The sequence below is a fragment of the Oncorhynchus gorbuscha genome, linkage group LG16 (genome assembly GCF_021184085.1).
Source record: "Oncorhynchus gorbuscha isolate QuinsamMale2020 ecotype Even-year linkage group LG16, OgorEven_v1.0, whole genome shotgun sequence".
NCBI classification, from domain to species: Eukaryota; Metazoa; Chordata; class Actinopteri; order Salmoniformes; family Salmonidae; genus Oncorhynchus; species Oncorhynchus gorbuscha.
Window position 1 is genome coordinate 30,146,930 of NC_060188.1, and position 27,512 is coordinate 30,174,441.

The 27,512-nt window shown below is 43.3% G+C and overlaps 1 protein-coding gene across 1 annotated transcript; it reads left to right on the forward strand.

Annotated features, from left to right (window-relative positions):
* The first annotated feature begins 721 nt into the window (after window positions 1-721).
* Window positions 722-27,031, forward strand: mpp2a (MAGUK p55 scaffold protein 2a). The gene is given in 14 exon segments (XM_046307335.1): window positions 722-854; window positions 12,186-12,282; window positions 13,319-13,422; window positions 17,864-18,016; window positions 18,232-18,282; window positions 18,284-18,388; window positions 18,719-18,946; window positions 19,721-19,852; window positions 20,012-20,117; window positions 23,153-23,224; window positions 23,443-23,604; window positions 23,821-24,023; window positions 24,150-24,278; window positions 25,239-27,031. Coding segments are annotated over 13 exon segments (1,653 nt in total). The 5' UTR covers window positions 722-854; window positions 12,186-12,251; the 3' UTR covers window positions 25,416-27,031.
* The last annotated feature ends 481 nt before the right edge of the window (window positions 27,032-27,512 follow it).

The window sequence follows — 27,512 nt, forward strand, 5'->3', positions numbered from 1 at the left end:
GACATGAACATGAGTGCAGGGTGAATACAATGTGAACACTGATTGAATGAGTAAATAATGTTTTTCTGAAATACATATATTATAATGGAGTTTGCACAATCCGACGACATATTACAAACGTGTATACACGATATAAGTAAAATGATTTACTTAGCAATTATTTACTTAGCATGTTTGCAATAGTGTGTTGCATGAGTTGAAGAGCATATGGATGTATTGCATTTTCGAGAGATCTCGACGATTCAGTTCCATTAAAGCCACAATCCGTAAGATTTCTATTTGCTCATTTGCCATTTCAACGAACGGAATAGCCATGCTTTCTGAGGAATGTGACTCATAGATGCCCTGTCCTACCTTACCATAACCAAAGCAATAAGGACACATTACGCCATTGTGTATGATACTTCAATAATACTCTGCACAATTTAGAGATTGGCTTTAACCCAAACAAACGTGGGTTAAAATATGAATATTCATTGGAAGCGTAAGGATTACACACAGCTCATGTGATGAAAATCAGGTAAATTCATGACATGTAATGCTAGTCAATTATTAGCGTCAAAGAATATGTGTGTTCTCGACTTATTGTAGGTAATTGTCTGTATTTGTTATTGTGAAAACATGAAATGGGTCTGCAATAATTATTTGTTTTCTAGTTTAGAAAGACTGTTAAAAAGACAATATATCTATTCTACGCTCTGACCGTACGTAGTTGGTGGGGCCCACATTGAGGAAAGAAGTGCATTGCCCGTTTAAATCTCAATCGCGACGACTTTACAGTGGTTTGACAATCAGTAGCGGTTCAGAGATTTCATATTAAACGGAGACAACGACGCGACCACGAGACGGAACAGGTTAGTGCAGTCCCGTTATGTAAAATTGCGTTTTTATGTTTTGTATGTATAAGATATATTTTCATTTGAATGCATGGCAGGTGGTCTATTTGATTTGAGGTATTTTTCGTTGTGCTTTGTTTACGTGTGGGGGATTCATGCAGTCAAGTAGTAGGTGATTCCGATAATGTAGATACATAGTCAGGCAAATACTCAAATGGTGCGATCTCTAGACATAGATTAACCGAACCCAATTTCTATTCAAATATACAAAATTGTGTTTCGCATTGCATTTATGTTAGATACATTATGTATGCGTTTCTCTGTGTCTCAGTTGCAGACCCCCAGCGTTTTGGTGGATGGATGTGAGCCATCGGCTACGCACCAACGATAACGGTTCTCTTCAGTCATTTTAATTCAATCTAAATACACAATAATATTAAGACTGTTTTGTAATACAGTATTTTCGTTAATGGGGGAATACCATTCGTGAATAGTCTGGTATATTGGTGCATGCTGCAAGCAAAACAATACAATTCGTTCCTACACTTCCGCACGCACACCACCTGCACGCGCAGACTTTTGGCAAGGTGCAGTAGTATCATAATATCACACATGTCATGTAGGCTATAAGACGCACCGAACCACACTCTTTCTCTTTCTCTCCATCTGGGGGTGGAGGAGTTTTCTCAGGTGTAAGAATCAGACCTTTGGAACATTGTGTTTTCGGTTTTGTATCCTGTAGGTTGAAGCACGATAATGAAAGTGGACTTGAAGAGATCAATGTCTTAAAATTAAACATCAATTTTTCTATATTTTTCTCACTCACTCTCTCTTGCTCGCTCAATTGATTCTTTGGGACAAACCACAAAATGCAAAGTGACTGGCTAACACACTGTGTTGGTAGGAGCCATGCACACACCATAGTCTTTAGAGAGAGGGGGACAGATATTGTGACACAAGCAGATGGGGCATGTAGCCTATCTCTTAGGGAGTGGGGTGGATGAGAGGGGGGTGGGGAGGGGTGGGGGGCAATGAGGGGAGCAGATGGAGTTCACATCAGCGTGTGATCTCGTTAGGGCCTGGACATGGTGTCGTTAGCACAAGAGGCCACAGCATGGCGTGTGTGTGGAGGAGGAGAGAGAGGGAGTGAGAGAGGGATGGAGAGAGAGAGAAGAGAGAGGGATAATGAGAAGGGTGGAGAGAGGGAGAGAGAGAGGGGGGGTTGGGAGAGAGGTAGGCAGAAAAGTGGAGAGGGATGGGAGAGAGTTGAGAGAGGGATAATGAGAAGGGTGGAGAGAGAGGGGGATGGGAGAGAGGTAGGGAGAAAAGTGGAGAGGGATGGGAGAGAGATGAGAGGGAGAAAAGGATGGGGAGAGGAATGGGAGCGTGGGAGGAGGTGGAGGGATGCGAGAAGGATGGAGAGAAAAGAGAGAATATGCACTACCCACGTGGTCTGCCCATTATGAGTGAGGAGAAAGGGATAGAGAAAGGCAAAGGGAGGGATGGAGAAGAGTGGAAGGATGTTATTGACTACACAAGTGGGCGTCCTGCCCTACGGTTCGTAGCCCCCCAATATGAGTCAACATGAGGGAGGGAGGGAGGGAGGGAGGGAGGGAGGGAGGTGAGGAAGGAAACCTCCATAGGGATCTGTGTGTTATTGCTGAGCTTGCATATTATCTACCATCGGCTAGGAGCACTGTGGCAGGTCATGTGGTAGCAAGGTTCACATTTAGGAGTAGAGATACTGAGCTGGTTTAGTAGGGGAATAATGTACAGTAAGCAGGATCTCTTTATGCAGAGAGATAAAATAGGTACAATAGAAGAAAAAGCAAGTGGATGTTTTGGGTGCTCTCTAAAGTTTTTTTTTTAGGTTATTTTCTATCCAATTGATGTTAGCACAGAGAGAAATGAAATCAGTTCAATTGGGATGAACAGTGGAGAGAGAAACGGTTCCATTAGGTCACGTTGACTGGCAGTGAATCGGCCACAGCAGTGCAGGCTCTGCTGCGCTCACACATTCTGTGGGTTTTTGCTTCCCCAGACATCCTCTAGACGCCACAATTTCCTACCTACTGTCTGTTTTTTTCATTTTAATTTATTATAGGGGGTAGATCAGATTTAATATTGCAGATAGATTGTTGCTTCCATCAATGTAAGTGTCTTCATAATTTCCAATCCCCCATATTGTTTTGTGAATATATATACACTGTATATAAATTATATATATTTATATTTATTTTAATGAATTATTTTCCACTAACCCTACCATCCTCCCCTAATTGGAGTAAAGTAATGGACGACAACACTTAGGCTTCTACTTCCAGCTTATACATACTATATACATTTTACGGATACAATCTATTTCACAATAGTTATCTTTAGTTTGTTTTTAGTCCCATTCTTCAGCTCCACTCAACCCCTCCCATCTATCTCTGAAGGACGTCCAGTTTTAGATTTTTCGCCATATATTTTTCAAATGTGCTGTGATGTTTAACAAAAGTTCTGAACCTTTCTATTCTCATAGATTGTACATATCGTAAATTAAATATATATATTTTTGTTGCTAAGAGTATTATTCAATTATTGATCGATTGACTATGCCTTTTTAAAATCACCCAGCATTGCTATCTGCAGAGTTAGCACCAGGTAAATGTTGCAATTCTTCCGCCATTCCTGCGACCAAAAACAAGCTACATATGGACAGTACTAAAACAAATGATCTAATGATTCTGTCTCTTCGCAGCAAAATATGCAGACCTGGGATGGTTGTATCCCCCATATATGTCAGGTGTGTTTGGTTGCAAGACATTTGTATAATAATTTAAATTGAAAACGTTTTGAATCCAGCGTTGTTTTGTGTATCAGTTCATAAACCATGTGCCATGGAATCGATACATCGAAAATCTCTTTCCAACTATTTCGCAATCTCAATGGCACATTCGTTAGCTATATCCATGTGTATTAGTTACATTATAAAATAAACAAATATTGTTAGTGGCCTAAGCTACGTCTCTTCTAGTTATTGTTAGGCTAAATATTGTAACGCTTACTGCTTTGCTAAATGCGCAAATGTAGCGGCAGGTAGTCTCGTGGTTCGAGCGTCGGACTTGTAACCGAAAGGTTGCAAGATAGAATCCCCGAGCTGACAAGGTACAAATCTGTCGTTCTTCCCCTGAACAAGGGAGTTAATCCCACTGTTCCTAGGCCGTCATTCTCAACTGACTTGCCTAGTTATTTTTTTTAAATGAAACTATAAAAACTATACATTTGAATGTTGTTTCATACTGTTTGGCAGAATCATAATTCAGCCATTGTATCTGCCAATTTATGGTACAAAACCATGTACAGGGCATTATGCCATTAAAATAGTTGACTACACGTAATAATCTAATGCAACTGCAGAATAAATATCCGAACACACAGACTTGCTCCTAAAAAGAGACATTTAAATTCAATTATTTGAGCATGGTTTAGGTCAGACATTACAACCATTGCTTCATTTTCGTGTTAGATTAATCTTCCCTGTGTATACACTCTTAGGGGACATTTTGTGTTAGATTAATCTTCCCTGTGTATACACTCTTAGGGGACATTTTGTGTTAGATTAATCTTCCCTGTGTATACACTCTTAGGGGACATTTTGTGTTAGATTAATCTTCCCCATGTATACACTCTTAGGGGACATTTTGTGTTAGATTAATCTTCCCTGTGTATACACTCTTAGGGGACATTTTGTGTTAGATTAATCTTCCCCATGTATACACTTTTAGGGGACATTTTGTGTTAGATTAATCTTCCCTGTGTATACACTCTTAGGGGACATTTTGTGTTAGATTAATCTTCCCCATGTATATACTCTTAGGGGACATTTTGTGCTAGATTAATCTTCCCTGTGTATACACTCTTAGGGGACATTTTGTGTTAGATTAATCTTCCCCATGTATACACTCTTAGGGGACATTTTGTGTTAGATTAATCTTCCCCATGTATACACTCTTAGGGGACATTTTGTGTTAGATTAATCTTCCCCATGTATACACTCTTAGGGGACATTTTGTGCTAGATTAATCTTCCCCATGTATACACTTTTAGGGGACATTTTGTGTTAGATTAATCTTCCCTGTGTATACACTCTTAGGGGACATTTTGTGTTAGATTAATCTTCCCCATGTATACACTCTTAGGGGACATTTTGTGCTAGATTAATCTTCCCTGTGTATACACTCTTAGGGGACATTTTGTGTTAGATTAATCTTCCCCATGTATACACTCTTAGGGGACATTTTGTGTTAGATTAATCTTCCCCATGTATACACTCTTAGGGGACATTTTGTGTTAGATTAATCTTCCCCATGTATACACTCTTAGGGGACATTTTGTGCTAGATTAATCTTCCCTGTGTATACACTCTTAGGGGACATTTTGTGTTAGATTAATCTTCCCCATGTATACACTCTTAGGGGACATTTTGTGCTAGATTAATCTTCCCTGTGTATACACTCTTAGGGGACATTTTGTGTTAGATTAATCTTCCCCATGTATACACTCTTAGGGGACATTTTGTGTTAGATTAATCTTCCCCATGTATACACTCTTAGGGGACATTTTGTGCTAGATTAATCTTCCCTGTGTATACACTCTTAGGGGACATTTTGTGTTAGATTAATCTTCCCCATGTATACACTCTTAGGGGACATTTTGTGCTAGATTAATCTTCCCCATGTATACACTCTTAGGGGACATTTTGTGCTAGATTAATCTTCCCTGTGTATACACTCTTAGGGGACATTTTGTGTTAGATTAATCTTCCCCGTGTATACACTCTTGGGACATTTTGTGCTAGATTAATCTTCCCCATGTATACACTCTTAGGGGACATTTTGTGTTAGATTAATCTTCCCTGTGTATACACTCTTAGGGGACATTTTGTGTTAGATTAATCTTCCCCATGTATACACTCTTAGGGGACATTTTGTGCTAGATTAATCTTCCCTGTGTATACACTCTTAGGGGACATTTTGTGTTAGATTAATCTTCCCCGTGTATACACTCTTGGGACATTTTGTGTTAGATTAATCTTCCCCATGTATACACTCTTAGGGGACATTTTGTGCTAGATTAATCTTCCCCATGTATACACTCTTAGGGGACATTTTGTGTTAGATTAATCTTCCCCATGTATACACTCTTAGGGGACATTTTATGTTAGATTAATCTTCCCCATGTATACACTCTTAGGGGACATTTTGTGTTAGATTAATCTTCCCTGTGTATACACTCTTAGGGGACATTTTGTGTTAGATTAATCTTCCCCATGTATACACTCTTAGGGGACATTTTGTGCTAGATTAATCTTCCCTGTGTATACACTCTTAGGGGACATTTTGTGTTAGATTAATCTTCCCCGTGTATACACTCTTGGGACATTTTGTGTTAGATTAATCTTCCCCATGTATACACTCTTAGGGGACATTTTGTGCTAGATTAATCTTCCCCATGTATACACTCTTAGGGGACATTTTGTGTTAGATTAATCTTCCCCATGTATACACTCTTAGGGGACATTTTGTGCATAAAAGCCAAACAAGCCACCACATCTATCAGTGGCTTTATGGATTGATTAACCACATTGCCCCTAGATGTCTCTAGATGTACTCCATCTCCACCTTCTCCTTCTTACAACAATGCCTAGCAGCAGTGTGAATGTGCATTAAAGGGGGCGGGTAGAAAGCGGTACATCCCATTGGTTGCCTACCTCCCATCATGGCATAATCACCCTTTTCCTTCATTTGGGTGCCCAAGCTGGGGAGGCTGGAAGGCTGCTTTGTTTCCCCACCTATAGCATTGGCATGAGTGGTGGAATGATGGAACAGTGTGTGTCTGTGTGTGTGTGTGTGTGTGTGTGTGTGTGTGTGTGTGTGTGTGTGTGTGTGTGTGTGTGTGTGTGTGTGTGTGTGTGTGTGTGTGTGTGTGTGTGTGTGTGTGTGTGTGTGTGTGTGTGTGTGTGTGTGTGTGTGTAGCTTAGATGAATCACCCCTGCTGACGGTGCTCCTCTACCCACGTCCCCCCTGCTCCCCTTCCCAATCACAGCAGTCCCGATAACATGCGCCATGCGCTGAAAATATGCGTCCCGATCCCTTTCCCTAAGCATCGTTACTGGTCACCATGGCGGCTGCAGACTATACTAGCAGATCGTCATAGCAACTGGCTGACGGGGAAGAAAGGAGGCACCTACAGAGAGCTAGGCTTGTCTCACCACAGATCTATAGGTCGATAGCCCTAGGAGATGTCAGAGTGTCGGCAAATATAGCCTACCAGATCGACCACACTCAGTCCTTGGTGTGAGAATAGCATACTGGGGAACCTGGGATTTCTGGCATAGGTGGTATTGGACTGGGCATCTGTGTGTCTGTGTGTATGCTTGCGTGAATATGCACACTGTACATACAAGCATGCATTTGTGTGTGTGTGTTGTGGCTCTCCCTAGAGAGGGGCTATTTTCAGCCCTAGCTTATTAAAGCAGACCAGCAGACAGGGAGGAAAGGAGAGCTGCTGGCTTGGTACTCTGGATGGATGAATAGAAGGTAGCCATCGGCCAATGGCAGCCAAGTGCACACATGTTGTAACACCATCACATCTAATGAAATCATTCACAGGATAGATACTGTATGGCTGGATTCACAGATACATGGCACAGTTGTCTCCTTACCATTTTACAGATACAGTATGTTTCTTCTACGACTGTTTTGACAAGTCATAGCTTTCATCTGAGATGCAATGTTATTTGAAGATGAGCAATGACAATTTCACTCCTTATCACATTCACAAGTTTTGTTTATCTAATGAAATGCAATTGGCGCCACTGTCTATTGTAAATCACACCAACTGTCAGTATTACTATGGGAAAATATGCCTCAACAAATGTTTGTGGGAGTAATAAGTAGGCCTAAAGCCACTCGTCACCGGAGTTGTGTATGTAATGGGTCTACTGTTGGTCAGTGTGTTGTTGTTGACCACAGGACTGCCCTCTGACTAGACCTGTAAGGCAGGTGGACTGGGACACGTGGATTAGCTGGCTGGGGTGTGTTGATAGGCTACTGAGGGGGTACTGAGTTCAAAGGTCACAAATGAAAAATGTTTCAGCAGCAGTGGTTCTCTATTTTGACCTTAGATCAGCAGTAGGAGAGAAGAAACGTTTGTGGTCACGAGAGTTTGTGGTCGGCATGCCGATTCATTTGTTTGGTGCCAGATCTTTTGTTTGCGTCTCCACACATATTATGCTTTCTATTATGTTCAAAGTCGCCTGTATCCTAACTACAGTGATTTTGTCAGGATAAAAGGCGAAAGTTAAGCTAACGTAAATCCTTACTTTATTTGTCCTTGACTGCAATTGTAATTGTAGAATGGTCCTTCGTGTTACCTGGTCGAAGATTGTGCGAGACAAACGGGGTTGTGTTCCAGAGGGCATGCTTTTAAACTGTGTTGTGGTTCAATGCCAAATTGCTGATTGTCCAAGTGAGAGGATAATTGGTAGCCTAAGCATTGACATGTGAAATGGTATATTCCATGGCTACTCCTCAGAGTCTGGTTCGTATATAGATTTTTGCCTCGGCTCCTGCCTTTTCCTAGGGACTTTTTCCTAGCCCCCCGTGCTTCTACATCTGCATTACTTGCGGTTTGGGGTTCTAGGCCGGGTTTCTGTATAAGCTTGAGACACCTACTGATGTAACACGGGCTGTATAAATACATTTGATTTGATGGTGAGATACATTATGGGTTAAAGGCTTGGCCAAACAGGGGACGGCCGGGCTATACTTGCCGCTGCTCACGCTAATTCATATCGGGCACTACTGAGGCATGAGTTAGCTAGGTCAGATCTCTGACTTATGGTGCTCTTCTTCCTGTTAATCATTTTGTCAATATTGTAAGTGCTTTTGACGCCTATTTATATCCACTTTCCAAATAAAAGCTCTGGGAGAAAAACATACCATCCTTGTCTGCCTCCTCACATGCACCGTACATCCACCATAACGGTCCACCTAACAGTCAGCCACGCGGCACATTACGTCAGGATTGTGTTTTGCAGTAGGTCTTAATAGCCAGGAGGAGGGGAGTTAGTTCATGGAAATCCAGACTTGAAGGCACTTGTATCATTATTCTCTTTGAGTAGATTGCATTACGAATAATCAGTTATAGGAGGTGGATGTGTCGTGGTGTGTTATTTCCCCTACAGTAGGAGTCCCTACAGGCTTCGACCGTTTAAACAGGGGCCTACTCTAACCTGTGCTTCATTGTTATAGTGGATCATTTATGTATCCTGCATTTATTGTCTTACGGGTGTGTGCGGCTCCTCTAAAGTCACATCGGTTTGTGCAAAAGGCATGTCACTATGACAACGGTTACCATCGGAACAGCGCAATGTGAGCGGAGGCCTAGCCATGGCAACTGTTTCTATCAAGTTTACTGCCTACTTACTACTGGGGCATTGCTTGACAGTTCTGGTCACGCGGACTCACAGGTCATGCTGGCTTTTGTTTCAGTCCAGAACCAAAACAGAAACACACCTGGTAATCAAGTCATTGATGATTACAAATTAAACTGCAATATGCTTCAATGGCTCGAATGAAAAACTAAACGTTGCCAAAGTGAAGTGATACACATAACTATTATGAAACAACAGCGACAAGAATAAGAATAGTACCTATAATAGTAAAGAAAAAAGTATATATATATATATATTTATATATATAAAACAGATTAAACAAATAAATATCCAATACAGAAGTGTAATAACTGTAGTAATGGTAGAAGCAGGTGTAATCTATGTGAGTCATTCATGTGGATGCTATTCTCCTCCTCATGACTTACTGCCTGTCTTGTTGCCCAGTAACATGTGTTGTTTTGATCCTGAACAAACAACCACTGACTCAGAAGAGTCTGCAAATGAGGGGAATCTGGCCGATATCTGTCGAGCAGAAGTGATCAAAACACTGTGAAGTAGCAAGATGGCTTCCTGAGTGTGTCGGTAGAGTACATTTATCTACCTGATTTGTCTGTCTGACGCCTCAGGCTATTATTATTGTTTGCGTAAGTAGAATTTTCTGCTCTTCATTCTGCTCCTTTAATTTGACTCTCGCTCCCTTTCTGTGTCTCTCTCATGCACTCTCTCGTCTTGCTGTCTAACTCTCATTGTATGTCTCAATTGCACACTCTCTGTCTCTCTTTCTCTATCTGTCTGTCTTCCCTCCCTCTCAGACTCCCATTTGTCTCTCACTCTCTGTCTCCCTGTCCTTCTTTGTCTGGTTTCTTCTTACTGTCCCACTTTTTGCCTCACTCTCACTTTCTCTCTCTCTTTCTCTTTCTATGTATCACGCTCTCTCTTAAACCATCTCCTTTCAGCATTCGACATATACAGAACCTCTGTGCATGGTTCTTCTCTTTCGGGGGGGGGTGAGACAGTGTTTTGGTGGGGTGGTGCTGGAGTGGGGTGGGGGCTCTGCACTCTCTTTTTGTTCTCCTTTATTGCCCCCACCTCCCCATTCTTACCATACATTGAGCCCGTTGTCATGGATACAATGGATTAGCTACACCAGATGCCCACTCTGTCTGTGACGAAGGAGGCCTTCTCTCTTGTTCGCGTCTCCTTGCATTGTCCCGTGAGAATCGACACCCGCACACCGTCGGAGGGTTAGAAGAAATACGAAACAAAGGCTTAGATCAGAGGTCTTCACGTTCCAAAATGGAACTGGGCCTTTCCCACCCGAGCCCGACATGCATAAATGAAACGTGTTTTATATAGATATCCATTCTGAACGGACCCAAGGACATCGAGACCCGTTTCCTATAAACTAGGATCCAGACCCGGTCCGATTGGATCAGAGGAAAGCTCCTTAATTAGCCAGAGCTGATAAAGGGTGTGGGAGAGGAGGGAGAGAGAGTTGCTGTTCTAGCAGGCGGGAGATTGGCCGTACTGTGTGAGCAAGTGAAACGGGAGCAGGGAAGGAGAGACGAGAGACAGCAACCAACTAAGCAGACTCGCGCTATAGTAGACTAATAGCTGCCATAACTAGGTGATTTATCGTCAAATATGATATGACTGCATCAAACCTCCCAACATGGAGGCTCTATGACTGTAGCCTATTGCCGCTTTGATGACTTATGATTGTCCAACAACAAGCTACCTGGTCGGTTCCCGGATCAGGCCTCGGGTATTCGGGTACAGGTACATTCGTGAAGACCTCTAGCTCAGAATGCAAAAAATTTTGGCAAGACAAAATAAGTGGCTTTGAACGGGGTATGTTAGTAGGTGCCAGAACTGCAACACTGCTGTTTTTTTTTTACTCTCAACAGTTTATTTTGTGTATCAAGAATGGTCCACGACCCAAAGGACATCCAGCCAACTTGACACAACTGTGGAAAGCGTTGGAGTCAGCATCGGCCAGCATCCCCGTGGAGCGCTTACAACAGCTTATAGAGTCCATGCCCCGACGAATTTTAGCTCTTCTGAGTGCAAAAGGGGGCGCAACTCAATTTTACGAAGGTTCTCCTAATATATTGTGCACTCAGTGTATATAGATCAAGGAAAACATCCGTGCTTATTGGTAGTCCATCGTTCAAACTTGAATATAATCTGCTGATGGGAAAACAGCACTCCCTACTGGTGAATATTATACTAAGAAAAATGCCTGTATGCACCTGTTGGATTCTATGCTGGTGTAAACGTGTATCATTACTGCACATTAGAGCTCTTCATGGATCCACTTGTACCCGAATAAACGGTCGGATCGGGAATTGTAAATAATGTCACAGGTCTGGGTTGGATCTGATATGATTGTCGGGTCTCAGTTATGTGTCATTTTAACTGACGTGTCCAGAAGAGACTATACAGGTCCGAACGCGACTACTACAGTAGAGAGAGAGAGAGAGAAATTGAAATTGCAGTAACCTACACACACAGCACGGCCCCTGCACCTCTCTCTACCTCCTCTCCCTCGTGCTTTATCAGCTCAGGTTAATTAAGTAGCTTTAAAATGGATCAAATCGGACCGGGTCTGGATCTGACCAGGTCTATACGGAAAGGGTCTAGTTGTCCTCGGGTCCGTTCGTAACAAGTTTTATATTTTTTTAATGAATTTATGCATATCGCTTCCGGATGGGAAAGCCCCAGGTCCATTTCTGAACGGGTCCAATTTTTTAGATCCTTGAAGGTCTCTACCATACATTTTAGCTCTGACGACTGCATTCAAAATGGATGTCTGTTCTGGCTCACATGAGGGAACACTCTCAATACAAATACATTTTTGATTAAACGAAATGTTTATTAATGTTCCCCTCTTTATTTCTCTCTAGATCGCTCTCTCTTTCTCTTCCTCTCCTCTCTGCCGACAGCTGACACAGTTTGACTAAAGCCTCAACATGCCTGTGGCGTCGACTGGCACAGAGCCTGGTGAGTTTTGTTTTCCTCTCCCTTCCTTTCCTTCCTCCATTCCTCCATTCCCTACTTTCCTCCCTCCCTCCCTCCTTTCCTTCCTCTATCCCCCTCTTCCTCCTCTCCTCCCTTACCCAGCCCATTACCTTTCTCCGTAGCTCTGACAAATGGGGCCGTCGCACATTCTATATGACACCCACATCCATGAACACACCACACAGCCATTAAGACCCACAGTTTCTCACTGCCACAGCCAGAAAAGGTCTACTTTAATGAAGCCATATAATGTGGCCCCTAAATGGAGATTGAACTGACACGGTTACTTCCTGGAAGTAGACCCATTTTTCACTGCTTGTCCAGATAGCTGCCGCCATCTTTTCCGCATAAGTTTTGGGCTTTGGTGGAGGGAGTCTTGGGTCACACTTTACATTAAAGGGACATCTAGAGTTGCTACATCCATTTGTTGACTTATACATGAATGATATCTACCCATTGATTCTTGAAGAATATAACTTAGAAATGCCTCGTGAGCATAGTTCAAGTGCCGTACCCCATCAGAACCCAAAATAAGCTTTTTGAAACAAAGTAAACATAAACAAACCCGTGGAGCCTCTAAGCATGGTTAACATGATACTGTTGATATCATTGGATGGCCATTGATATTGGTGTTTCTGTGTGAGGCTGGGTGTAACTCCTTCCTCTGAATCTGTATCTGTGTTTCTGTGTGAGGCTGGGTGTAACTCCTTCCTCTGAATCTGTATCTGTGTTCCTGTGTCTCTGTGTGAGGCTGGGTGTAACTCCTTCCTCTGAATCTGTATCTGTGTTCCTGTGTGAGGCTGGGTGTAACTCGTTCTTCTGACTCTGTAGCTGTGTTTCTGTGTCACTGTGTGTAACTCCTTCCTCTGACTCTGTATCTGTGTTTCTGTGTCTCTGTGTGAGGCTGGGTGTAACTCCTTCCTCTGAATCTGTATCTGTGTTTCTGTGTCGCTGTGTGAGGCGGGGTGTAACTCGTTCCTCTGAATCTGTATCTGTGTTTCTGTGTCTCTGTGTATAGCGGTTCCCCCCCAGGTCCTGGATACTCTGAGTGACAGCAACAGCTCCACCACCGCCAATGACCTGGACCTCATCTTCCTCAAGGGCATCATAGACAGCCCCGTGGTGAGAAAGAGGGAGACCTAGTACACACACATTCAAACATGGCAGGATGTATTCACACACAGGCCTACAGAGAGCCTCGTAGTGTCAGAGAAAGGTTAAATATGTAGGTCTAGTATGTAGGATTACACACACACACACACACACACACACACACACACACACACACACACACACACACACACACACACACACACACACACACACACACACACACACACACACACACACACACACACACACACACACACACACACACACACACACACACACACACACACACACACACACACACAGAGAGTGATTGAATAAGGCCCACAGTCTTAAAAACCAAGACATTTCAGTGCCAAAAAAACACTGCACGTTCCCAGAAGCTATAACTCATTCAAACCTTCACAAACTCAAAACCCTGTATGGCAACAGAGACAATGCCATGTGAACTGACACCCTCCCTCTGAACATGCATTCTACAAAAGGTGAGAGGCATCACAGCATGTAATTGCAACTGATACCCCCCCCCCCTTCTGCCGACATGTATTTAAAGAAAAAGGTGAGACAGATCAACCTTTCCAAAATCCGTTCAAGGATTTATTACCAAATGAAAATAGCAGTGAAAGCTGTAAGTCATTACAACACTCTACATGGCTGAGGGGAAATGGAAACCACGGCCGTGAACAAAAGAGGCAGCAAGGGGAATCTTTCAATTGCTTAAGAAATAAATTGGGTGTTTAGCCTTTTGTTTAATGAATGGTCCCCAAGGAGAAGGGTTGTGCACCTTTTAATTGAAGTTGCTCAGTGATTAAAGGGGAAGTGTCTGGGTACAGTTATTGGAAATACAGAGGAATGTTCTGGAACAAAGGCTACAAAGACGTATCTTAAAAAAAAAAAAATTTAAAAGCACAACAGGTCTTGATCATTTTGTTATTCATTTATTCATGATGAGCTGGGGTCAGTAAATGTAATTATTTAAATGAGGTAATCACTTGCGTCAAGGAGGACTGATGAAGAGGGTAATATGATCTCAAACTAGTCGACATCTGAGGATGTGGAACTGTCATGCCCCAGCACTAATGACTGCTGCTGGACCGCTTTGATGTCAGATGATGGGAGGGATCTCTCTCTCTCTCTCTCGCTCTCTCCAATCAAATCCAAATTGTACTTGTCACATGCGCCGAATAAAACAGGTGTAGACCTTACAGTGAAATGCTTACTTACAAGCACTTAACAAACAATGCAAATAATTAAAGAGCAGCAGTAAAATAACAATAGCGGGGCTATAAACAGATGGTAGTGGTACAGAGTCAATGTGCGGGGGCACCGGTGTCGAGGTAATTGAGGTAGTAAGTACATGTAGGTAGAGGAATTACAGTGACTATGCATAGATAATAACAGAGAGTAGCAGCAGCGTAGGAGAGAGAGGGGGAGGGGCAATGCAAATAGTCTGGGTAGCCATTTGATTAGATGTTCTGGAGTCTTATGGCATGGGAGAAGAAGCTGTTAAGAAGCCTCTTGGACCTGGACTTGGCGCTCCGGTACTGCTTGCCGTGCGGTAGCAGAGAGAACAGGCTATGACTAGGCTGGCTGGAGTCTTTGACAACTTTTAGGGCCTTCTTCTGACACCGCCTGTTATAGAGGTCCTGGATGGCAGGAAGATTGGCTTCAGTGATGTACTGGGCCGTACGCACTACCCTCTGTAGTGCCTTGTGGTCGGAGGCCGAGCAGTTGCCATACCAGGCAGTGATGAAACCCGTCAGGATGCTCTCGATTGTGCAGCTGTAAAACCTTTTTGAGGATCTGAGGGGGAATATGTTTAATCTTTTCCTCTTTCCCTCTTGGTGTGCTTGGACCATGTTAATTTGTTGGTGATGTTGACGCCAAGGAACTTGAAGTTCTCAACCTGCTTTACTACAGCCCCGTCCATGAGAATGGGGGTGTGCTCGGTCCTCCTTTCCATGTAGTCCACAATCATCTCCTATGTCTTGATCACGTCGAGGGAGAGGTTGTTGTCCTTACACCACACGGTCAGGACTCTGTCTTCCCCCCTATAGGCTGTCTCATCATTGTCAGTGATCAGGCCTACCACTGTTGTGTTATCGGCAAACTTAATGATGGTGTTGGAGTTGTGCCTGGCCATGCAGTCAAATGAACATGGAGTACAGGAGGGGACTGAGCACGCATCACTGAGGGGCCCTCTCGTTGAGGATCAGCGTGACGGATGTGTTGTTACCTACCCTTTCCACCTGGGGGAGGCCCGTCAGGAAGTCCAGGATCCAGTTAAAGATGGAGGTGTTTAGTCCCAGGGTCCTTAGCTTAGTGATGAGCTTTGAGGGCACTATGGTGTTGAATGCTGAGCTGTAGTCAATGAATGGCATTCTCAAGTAAGTGTTCCTTTTGTCAAGGTGTTGGGGTGGTATGCAAATTGGAGTGGGTCTAGGGTTCCTGGGATATGGTGTTCATGTGAGCTATGACCAGCCTTTCAATGCATTTCATGGCTACAGATGTGAGTGCTATGGGTCGGTAGTCATTTAGGCAGGTTACCTTAGTGTTCTTGGGCACAGGGACTATGGTGGTCTGCTTGAAACATGTTGGTATTACCGACTCAGACAGGGAGAGGTTGAAAATGTCAGTGAAGACACTTGCCAGTTTGTTCAGCGCATCCTCAGAGTACACGTCCTGGTAATCCGTCTGGCCCTGCGGCCTTGTGAATGTTGACCTGTTTAAAGGTCTTACTCACATCGGCTGCGGAGAGCGTGATCACACAGTCGTTCGGAACAGCTGATGCTCTCATGCATGTTTCAGTGTTTCTTGCCTCGAAGCGAGCATATAAGTTATTTAGCTCATCTGGTAGGCTCGTGTCACTCGGCTGTGCTTCCCTTTGTATTTTGTAATAGTTTACAAGCCATGCCACATACGACGAGCTTCTCAGCCGGTGTAGTACGATTCGATCTTAGTCCTGTATTGACACTTCGCCTGTTTGATGGTTCGTAGGAGGGCATAGCGGGATTTCTTATAAGCTTTTTATCTCGCTCGCACACACACACACACACACACACAAACTCTCTCTCTCTCTCCCCTACAGGGGAAATGAGAAGTGACAGCCCAGACTAAAAATAGCACTCCTAATGGAGGCCTGACATTGATTTGCACAGTTTGTCAATGAACCAGATATACGGTGTGTGTGAACTCCTAGTCCACCAGGTGGTATGATTACCAAAGAGTTTAAATTACAGTTTTGCTCTGGCAGTGAGGCCCATATATTCTGTGTAGGTAGGTCGCATTGCCCTTAAGTGTTGATCCCAGTACAGATTTGCTTAATCCCTCTTCGTGGTAAGTTTATGCTTAAGGAAGGATAGGGTGATCCTAAATTTGCTCTTATGACAACCACTTGGCTAGAAGCCTAAATTCCTGGCTGGTGCCAGATGCCACTCAGTCCCAGACCTCAGGGTCGTGTCTGGCCCATCCCTTCAGTTGTTAATGTCCACTAATTCTCTCAAGAATTACTTTCAAACATCTGCTTTTACATTAAAGACATGATCAGCTGACTTTGAACTCAATTGAATGAACTTCAAAGGGAAAGTCAGTCAGCCAGTCAGCCAGCCAGCCAGGACATTTTGGGCGGATCTTGGAACTTCTGTGAAATATTAATGGCTTCCACTCTACTTTGATGAAAAATAGTTAATTAATCAGATAATAGTCACAGAGAACAAAAAAAGTACAAAAAATGAAATAAAGATTTTTATATATACTTTAAGGTGCAAAGTATGTGTACTTACTATTTTGAAAGTACCCAAAACCATTCTGAAGCATACTTATTTCCATCTTAAAGAGATTCTCCAATACTTTTGTATACTTTGTAGCCAGTAGTTCTGCAAATTGTTTGCACATTTTGCTCGCTGTCACTCAAATGGTGAGGGGCTGAAGAACATTGGCTAGAACTCAAATTGTTAGGGGGCTGACCCACGTGGCAGAAAATATAGGAAAAATGTCGCAGCACAGCTTCCAGAAAAACAGTCGCTTTCAAACTAGGGATTTCGTAGCTTATTGAGGTAAAACAATTCTGCTCATAGATTATGCATGTATGAACTGTACATTGACACATCCAGCCTAAAGCGGGAGGTAAAAAAAAAAAAAAAGTTCCAGAGCATGTCTTTAATAAGTGTACATTTGTATGTCAAATATGTATTCAAATAAAAGTATAGGTGTGTGTGTCTCCTTATGTCTCCTTGTGTCTCCTTGTTGTGGTGTCTCTTGTCGTGATGTGTGTTTTGTCCTATCATTTTATTGAATTTATTTTGTATTTTTAATCCCAGCCCGCCCTTCCCACAGGAGGCCTTTCGGTAGGCTGTCATTGTAAATAATAATATGTTCTTAACTGACTTGCCTAGTTAAATAAATGTTCAATTAAAAAAATATATATAATAAAATAAAATTAAATGTCCCGTAGGAGCCAGAGAGTCTGGAAGAGACCAGGTTGGAGGCGGTGAGGGACAACAACGTAGAGCTGGTCGAGGAGATCCTCAGAGAGCTGAGTCCCTTCACACACCAAAGCAACAGCGCAGCCGAGCTCACGCGCATCCTCAACGAACCCCACTTTCAGGTACACACACAGAAGCACACATAGTGTGGACACACACACCCACACCCATTAAACCACACACTCATGTGGACATCAATGCATTCATACACTTACCTAGACGTGCAGAGAAGAAATGTCCTTCATCACATAATCCACTATTTAGTCTTATGAAAGTATTTCTGGTAGCCTCAGTCTGCTGTCAATCTAATGTTCTCTCTCTGCCGACTGGTTCCCAGTCTCTGCTGGAGACCCATGACTCGGTGGCGTCCCAGGTGTGTGACACCCCACCCCCCCAGCCCCTGTGCCTACATGGAGCTCCCTGTCAGCAACCAGCCCGTGCCCCCAGATGCCGTCCGGATGGTGGGCATCCGCAAAGTGGCTGGTGAACACTTGGTTAGTACCACCTTGCTCTTTGTCTATCACCTATCTGGTATAGATAGCATGGCACCCAGAGTTTAGGTGTTTTAGTCAACTCTTCCTTCTTTGGCTGAATCACAAACAGGCTAGTGGTTTTAACCATAGTGTATAATTGTAACCGTAGTGTATCCTCATTCATGTCCTTTTTTCAAGAGAAGGAATTGCCATTATTTTGTCATTTTAGATATTTGATTGAACATGTAGGACATTGTAGAAGGACAATTAAGAGAGGAGAGAGTTTGTGCCAAAGAAGCAACACCCCATGCCACACATCCTCATTAGTTTATATGTCTTGAACCTGTTCAGGGCGTGACTTTCCGCGTGGAGGCGGGGGAGCTGGTGATTGCCAGGATTCTCCACGGAGGGATGATTGACCAGCAGGGACTCCTCCACGCGGGTGACATCATCAAGGAGGTGAACGGGAAGGAGGTGGGTGAGGACCCGAGGGTTCTGCAGGAGATGCTGCAGGACGCCAGCGGCAGCGTGGTGCTCAAGATCCTCCCTAGCTATCAGGAGGGCCACGCGCCAGGACAGGTAAGAGTTAGCAATAAAGTACCAGAGTTAGCAATAAAGTACCAGAGTTAGCAATAAAGTACCAGAGTTAGCAATAAAGTACCAGAGTTAGCAATAAAGTACCAGAGTTAGCAATAAAGTACCAGAGTTAGCAATAAAGTACCAGAGTTAGCAATAAAGTACCAGAGTTAGCAATAAAGTACCAGAGTTAGCAATAAAGTACCAGAGTTAGCAATAAAGTACCAGAGTTAGCAATAAAGTACCAGGGCACCAGTCTGCTAGAACGCACCCCTCTTCCCAGGCTGGTTGTCATGGATACCACCAGGCGGAGGGAGCTGAGTATTTCCGTACAATATGTCTTTTGGGGGTGATTTCTTTCCTTTTATCTTCACTCGTTCCATGGCTGGTAGACTGTGGAAAAAAAGAGGGTTGGGAAAATAGTCTGAAAGTACAAACCAGTTGTCAGCAGAAGGGTGTTATGGCTGCCGAGGAAGTGTTGATATTTACAGTAACGTATTTCAACTGCGGATTGTAAGAAAGTGGTTTGTCTTTATGCATTCTTGTTGATAATGGCATCGATCAGCAGAAATACTGTATACAGCTGTATACTCTGAATGCACATACTGCATGCTCTAGAGGAAAACTTCCACTTCGATAAACAAATGTAAACTTTGCAAGTTAGAAGTGTGACAAATCGAGCTTCTCCTTTTTTGAATTTGGTACGAAATGTTCAACACTATCCAACAGTAAGAGACTCGTAACCATCTGTATGGATCTACTTCCTGTTCCCCACAGGTGTTTGTGAAGTGTCACTATGACTACGACCCGGCCAATGACAACCTGATCCCGTGTAAAGAGGCGGGGCTTAAGTTCTACACCGGTGACATCCTGCAGATCGTCAATCAGGATGACCTCAACTGGTGGCAGGTGGGCCCATAGGGATTATTTTGCCATGTACTGTACTGTATGTAACACACATTGTTTTGTGTATTGCTTCTGTTGTCAATACTATCAGCCTATCGGTGCACGGTGTGCATGCTGGTGGGTCTAAGTATTGACGAGAGAATCATCCTGTGGGTCTGTCAGGCTCGTCGTTGTGTGGAGGGAGGCAGCGCCGGGCTGATCCCCAGTCAGCTGCTGGAGGAGAAGAGAAAAGCCTTTGTCAAGCGAGACGTGGAGCTGGCGCCCGCAGGTAGGACCAGTGCATAGGGCTGTGGCAGTCATGACATTTTGCCAGACGGTCATTGCCGTGCAAAAGACTGCCGGTCGCGCGGTAATCGACCGTTAATTAACAGAAACACGTTTGGTATCTCCAGGTCTCCACACATACAAGCCAGTGATGTGTGCCGTTGGAACATCTACATGTTTGAAAAGTATTATAAATCAATGTAATATACATCACAATAAATCCATGATTTATCTTAGTCAGGTCTAAGGAAACGTTATCAAATGAAAATGCATTTCAGAAGAACAGAATATGACCTGGCCTACTGTATGCTGTCTGGCTGTGCTCCATGCCATAGGCTGCAGGCTTGTTCATTTAGCGGACAAGATATGCTTATAAGTCCCATGATATTATTTCATTTTATCCGATTTTATAGTAAGAAGAACATAATAGAACTCAATAAAATAGAAAGGATACGTTTCCCATTACAGAGCGAGTGTGAAGTGGCTATGTTGAGCATAAAATGATTTGAAACAGGTCCTATGTGCTAGCTTTAGAGTTATTTGGCAACTTTAGTTGTGAATGATTACAAACCTTAGAATGTCTTAGAAAATCAAAACATATATGGGCCGCTGATTTGATTTGAGATGATTTGAGAAAGTAACAACAAAAAAAAGCTTGTGCTCTCTGTTCCTTGCCTCAGGCTGCACATCTGTTTTCTCATCAACTGATCATATTTACACCCATCAGACTATTCTCAATTTAATCTGGTCTTTACTAAGAAAAGATTGTCTTTATCTTGTCTTTACTCAAATGTGTTTCGATTTAGAATGGCCCGTTATTAAATGGGCAGGAACAGGGGAGGAACAGGGGCATGGGGGGGGGGGGGGGGGGATGCATGTCATCTGTATGCACTCAAATAGCGAATGGAGGCCGTGTTTTGAAGGGTACTTCGGTTTTATAGCGGGGCATAGGCTTAATATAAGCTTAATATGAGCAACTGAGAAATAAATATAAGAAGACTCCACCCATCAACCACTGTTTGAGGAGCTTGCTCTCTCTGCCCGACACGTGATATTTTGCCCAAACTCTTGTGTACCACGGGCTCTCAAACCTTGTTCCTGCAGCTACCCAGTGCTTAATTTGGGACACCAAGTGAAATCTGTTATGGAACATCAATAGTAACATCTTTTCGCAACAAAACATATTTCACTAAACTGTTGACAGCCCGTCTGCGCGCTCAGGAAAGGAATAAAGGAGAGAGTGGAGGAGATGGAAATGCATGATGATGAGATATTCTGTATAGCTGAAGGTAATGTGACTCTAAAAATCCTGATTACTAGGCTATTCAAAATCAGGCTAACTGTAAACCGCCCTGCACAAACAATGAACCAACAGCATCACCTAGGACTGGCTATACGTTCTCTCCCAGACTCGTGGAGAGACTTTGCAGTAGACTTTGCAGAGACTTTTCTCTCCCAGACTTTGCAGCATAGCATAAGGTAACCAGTCCACCCAGTATGTATAATAATACGGTCCACACTCAAAAGCGATTATTCACATTAGTTTAATTTTGGAGCATAGGCTAGACCAATTCTGTACCAAGACATCTTAAACAAGTTTGGTTTCATTTGTTTTCTGCCATGCGTAATATGCGGTAGGCTATGCATTGTATAACGGCACAATCATGTTGGGTACAACCAAAGCACGACGAGAGTACATAAAAGGAGATCACTGTGACTCAATGGTCAAATGACATTTTACTGTGGTCATGACTCATAACTGCCGGTGTGGCTGTCATTCAGTCACCCAACAACCCTACCAGTGCAGCCCACCTTATTAACACATCATAACACTTACCCCCCGTCTGTCTCTCACTCCTCACAAATGAACAGACCGCTTTTAATATGAGCCAGATCGTCAGATCCTTGATGTGTGTAGCTTATTATGTAGAGGGGAATGATGTTGTGCTGGGCATTAGAGGTCTTCATAGATCCACATGTACTCTACTACAGAGAACCGATCCGGGACCCGAATGGGTCTGGATCCAGAATTCAAAATAATGTCACGGGTCTGATATGATTGTCAGGGGTCTCACGTCTGTTTAATCGTAACTGACTTGTCCGAAAGGACCCTTTACGTATCCGAAAGGCGAATGCTACAGTAGAGAGAGAGAAATTGTATAATTTACGCTGCTGCTCTTTTCACGATGGTGGCACGTGTAGCTTGTTGTTGGTCAATTATAAACCATCAAAGCCATCAAAATCCATAGAGCCTCCATGGAAAGAGTTATGCGATATCTAATCAATGGAAGATGAAATTAAAAGTCAAAGGAGCAGGATAGGCTACAACAACCATGAGCCAACAGTTAAGCTTCTACTTAATATTCTGATGTGGTTGTTGTTCTTTCTAACTGTAGGACGTGAAAGCTCATGCAGCCTCAATTGGCCTAGCTAGCTAGCTTCTCCCGGTTTGATGCCGTCAAGACAGGTACTACTTAATTATATTGGATGATAAATAACCTAGCTATGGCAACAAGTCGGCTTGGCTGGTTGCTGTCTCTCGTCTTTCCCTCCGTCCTCCCTGTGCCACTCGCTCTAAGTAACACACCCCTCCCCCACATGCTAGAGCGGCACCTCTCCCTCCTCTCCCTCATGCTTTATCAGCTCTGGTTAATAAGTAGGTTAAAAACTTCCCTTTTCTACCGCTTCCTTCACTCGGATCGGTTCAGGATCCGACCAGGTCTATAATGAGTGGGTCTAGTTGTCCTCGGGTTCGTTCGGAATGGGTATCTATATTTAAAATATATATATATATATATTATGCATATTCTGTCGGGGGTGGGAAAGCAACAGGTCCATTTTTGGAATGTTTCCAACTTTTTGGACCAATGACCTCTACTTGGCATTGTTATATACTGCCCCCTAGTGTAAAATCAAATGGTTGATTAATAAGAAAACCATGTGGATACCTGTGGATAAATGGAGCTTGTACGGGATCATGTTTGTATGGGATTACATTTGTATGGTGTCATCATTGTTTATTGTGTGTTATTGTGACAGGAAATCTTTGTACTGGAGTGGCGGGAAAGAACAAGAAGAAAAAGATGATGTATCTAACCACTAAGAATGCAGGTGGGAATTTGTTGAATTCTGATCATTCTGAGTGTTTCTGTAAATTACATTGAAATGTTAACAAATAAACAAAGCTATCAATTTGTCTCGGTTTTATTTCTCTCTCTCTCTCTCTCTCTCTCTCTCTCTCTCTCTCTCTCTCTCTCTCTCTCTCTCTCTCTCTCTCTCTCTCTCTCTCTCTCTCTCTCTCTCTCTCTCTCTCTCTCTCTCTCTCTCAGAGTTTGACAGGCATGAGTTGCTGATCTATGAGGAGGTTGCCAAGGTGCCTCCATTCCGCAGGAAGACGTTGGTTCTGATTGGTGCTCTGGGAGTGGGCCGACGCAGCCTGAAGAACAAACTGCTGCTGTCTGACCCACAACACTACGGCACCACCATCCCCCGTGAGCGTTGCTAACGCTAACTTTCCAACTAATTAAAAACAACAACAAAATGCTTACATGCTAAAGCCAGCCCTTTTTGATTTTGGATTGAATCCATTGTGCTAGGACACCTTCATACAGTAACTAGGGATTGTTGAAACCATTTCCAGCAAGTTGCTCTGAATAAGAGTGTCTGGTAAATGACTAAAATGTAGATCATCTTCTTGCCTCCTCCAGACACCTCCAGAAAGCCAAAGTCAGGGGAGCGGGAGGACCAGATGTATGCCTTCACCTCGCGGAGCAAGATGGAGGCGGACATCAAGAACGGCCGCTACCTGGAGCATGGCGAGTACGACGGCAATCTCTACGGCACCAAGATGGACTCCATCCATGAGGTGGTGGAGGCCGGTCGCATCTGTGTACTGGACGCCAATCCTCAGGTAGGAGCGACTGGCCACATTGTGGCCCCACGCACCACAATCTGGAGCCCTATCTGGGTGAATTCAGGGTTCTAACAGTGACATTGGTACCTCATACAGACATTGTATTCCTTGTACTACTTCCAGGCCTTGAAGGTACTGCGGACGTCGGAGTTCCTGCCTTACGTGGTGTTCATCGAGGCCCCTGATTTTGAGGTCCTTAAAGCCATGAACCAGTCGGCCATCGAGACTGGAGTTGTCACCAAGCAGCTGACGGTAAGCACCAGGGTGAAGCCAAACAGAGGATAATGCCTGAATGGAAAACTCAATGACAGCTACTGACTAGGTCTTTCATTCAGGACGACCAACGTGCCTCAATTTGTTTAGCCATTATACACTGAGTGTACAAAAACATTAAGGACACCTGCTTGATCCATGACATAGACTGACCAGGTGAAAGCTATGATCCCTTATTGATATCACTTGTTAAATCCACATTAATCTGTGTAGATGAAGGGGAGGAGACAGGTTGACGAAGGATTTTTAAGCCGTGAAACAATTGAGACACGGATTGTGTGTGTGTACCATTCACAGGGTGAATGGGAAAGACAAAAGATGCCTTTGAACAGGGTATGGTAGTAGGTGCCAGGCTCATCTGTTGTGTCAAGGATCTTTAGATCTTTAGATGGTTCTTCATACTGTATGTCTGTGCAGTGTGATTTTTGAAAAAGTTAATCTTAACAACCAGACAGTTATATCTGCATAAACCCATTTGAACCAGGAGCTATCCAATCACAAGCCTGAACAAATACAGACGGACCAATCGGTACACGTCTTTGCCATCAACACTGTCAGAAATCTTAAACTAAATTGCACATCATTGTTCAGTGATGACAGTAATCTGTCTGATTATAATGCATTGCTTATCTGGGTAAAATAGTGTTATTCTATCAATTATGTATTCAAATAACTACTGTCTTCTTAAAAACTAAACATGCATAATGTCAGGTAGAAGTGTCAGGTAGAACAATACTTTATGCAGATAGAACCTTATAGTCCCACGGTCACAACTTGCTGTAAAGCTGAAAGGCCCTAATGTTGCTCACTAGCTACATGCTTGAACTTCCAGGTTCTTACCTATTGGCGCCTTCCTAAACAGAACTAATTAGCTTGTTCAGGGCCTGTTCCCTTCCTGTTACTCTTAGTTCTAACAGCTGACATCTTTGTCCTCTGTAGGACTCCGAGCTGAAGAGAACAGTGGATGAGAGCACCCGCATCCAGACGGCCTACGGACACTACTTTGACCTCACCATCGTCAACGACAACCTGGACGAGAGCTACAGGAACCTGAAGGCAGCCCTGGAGAAGGTCTCTGCTACCCAGCAGTGGGTCCCAGTCACCTGGGTCTTCTAGTGGGAGACAGAAGGACAAGAGGGTGGTGTCGAACACTTGTTCTCTCATTCATCCCCACAAGACCTCTGAAGATACTGTCTGTCTCATCATCACTGTGACCTTTGGACCTCTGACCTTTGGACTCCATACTGTACATAAGACTGAACTGACAGCATTCTTTTTGCTGTGTATGTATTGCTTTTGGAAATTTGTCGACAAATTTGGGCATTATGGGATTCTGGTGTGTGTGTGTGTGTGTGTGTGTGCGCATGTGTGCATGTGCGTGCATTCGTGTGGTTGCAGCGTGTCTTTACCATTATCCTGTTCATGACATTGACTCTTTAGTTCAGCAAGACTTCATCTATGTTTACATGAATCATAAATGGACATTCAGATTAGTAAATAGATAATCTTACATCAAAACAGTAAACAGTGGTAGATGGCCTTCTACTTTTTATGTCTTCACTACAGGCTCTGACACACACACACACACACACACACACACACACACACACACACACACACACACACACACACACACACACACACACACACACACACACACACACACACACACACACACACACACCAAATTCTATTTTTATTACCACATTCTATTTTTTGTATGGTTGCGTTCAAGTCGGAACACTTTGACACCTACTGTTGGGTTTTTTTTTTTTCTTCTATCATTTCAAAAAGTCAAGACACCAAGGTGTGATAGTAAAACATCTAAATGATTTGGAGATGACATATAGATGCATCGAGAGATGTGTATGATAGATGGACTGGAAGCACAACCGTTATTTAGGAAACCACACAGATACTTTAGGTATGTGTTTTTGACGTGCCAAAAGCCTCCTGTCTCTTTTATTTCATAAGAATACTATTCCCAGGTCTGCTGTACAGTACAGTACAGTACACACCCGTTTGACAAGGTAACGGCTCCGGAATTTTACTTGATGGGTCCCTTGGTGTTTACTTGTCAAAACTGGGGCAGACCTTTTTATTCCACTTTCATAAACAGAGGATCTTGTGATGGAGTGGTACAGGACGTCTATTGGGTCAGTTGAAATCGATGCACCGCAGGCGTTTGGGAAATTTGGCGATGATTCGTTTGGGGTCGTATTCACTAGACACGAAACAGAAGAAAACAGACTGAGGACGTACTCTGTACTGTATGGGGATAGCTTGTTTTCGTTTTCTGTTTGCGAAACATTTAGCTAGAATGTGCCCTAATGAACACGACCCTGGAAACTCCAGAGGAACGACACACAACAATGACACGTTTGTGTGCTCCTGATGAGTGCACGGTCATAGTTTCTTCCTTTTAGCATGGTTTCTACATTCCATGATGCTCACGTGTATCCATGGCATTTTCAAATACCTAGAATATGAGTTTGGAGATTTCAATGAGTTGAATTCACGGTTGAACGATTTCAAGAACCTTGTGTATTTGACTGTGTATCAGTCGCCTTTTCTAGACGTACTGTAAATGACAGACTGTGAATGTAGATATACAGTAGACTAGAGGCAAACACTAACTACAGTGACAGTGTGTTGTTTATAGGAAAATGAACTGTACATTTGATGATGTCCACAATTAAACGTCTAAAATCAATGAGACCAAATTGATGTTTGATTCCATGGAAGGATCAAATAGCATCCCAGTAAAGCTACATTTATTAGGGGGTTTAGGAAACAACGGGCCCAAGTGCAAGGGATTTCCAGTGTTAAGAACAAATGTGGTGGCCAAGCCACTGATAACTTTCTATTGGTAAGCCTATCAGGATGATATGCATTCCAAGTCACGATGACCTCATCTAACTCCATTTTCCACTGTCACTAAAAAAAAGAATGGATGGTTCCAAATAACTCATTTTTAATTCAAATTGCATAAGATATTAGATGATGGATGCCTCATCCGTATCTATTGATAGAAACAGTTCCCCGTGTTTCTAAGAGCCAATTGTCACTCTTCATCCCCAAAGGCCAAAGCACCAATGGTGTGTGTTTTAGAATATTTATTTATCTAAACTTCTTTCTTTCCATCCCTCAGTTCCCCCACTGCTTCAACCTTCAGTCTCTTCCACAACAGACAGGGAATCTCTTTGTAGGTCA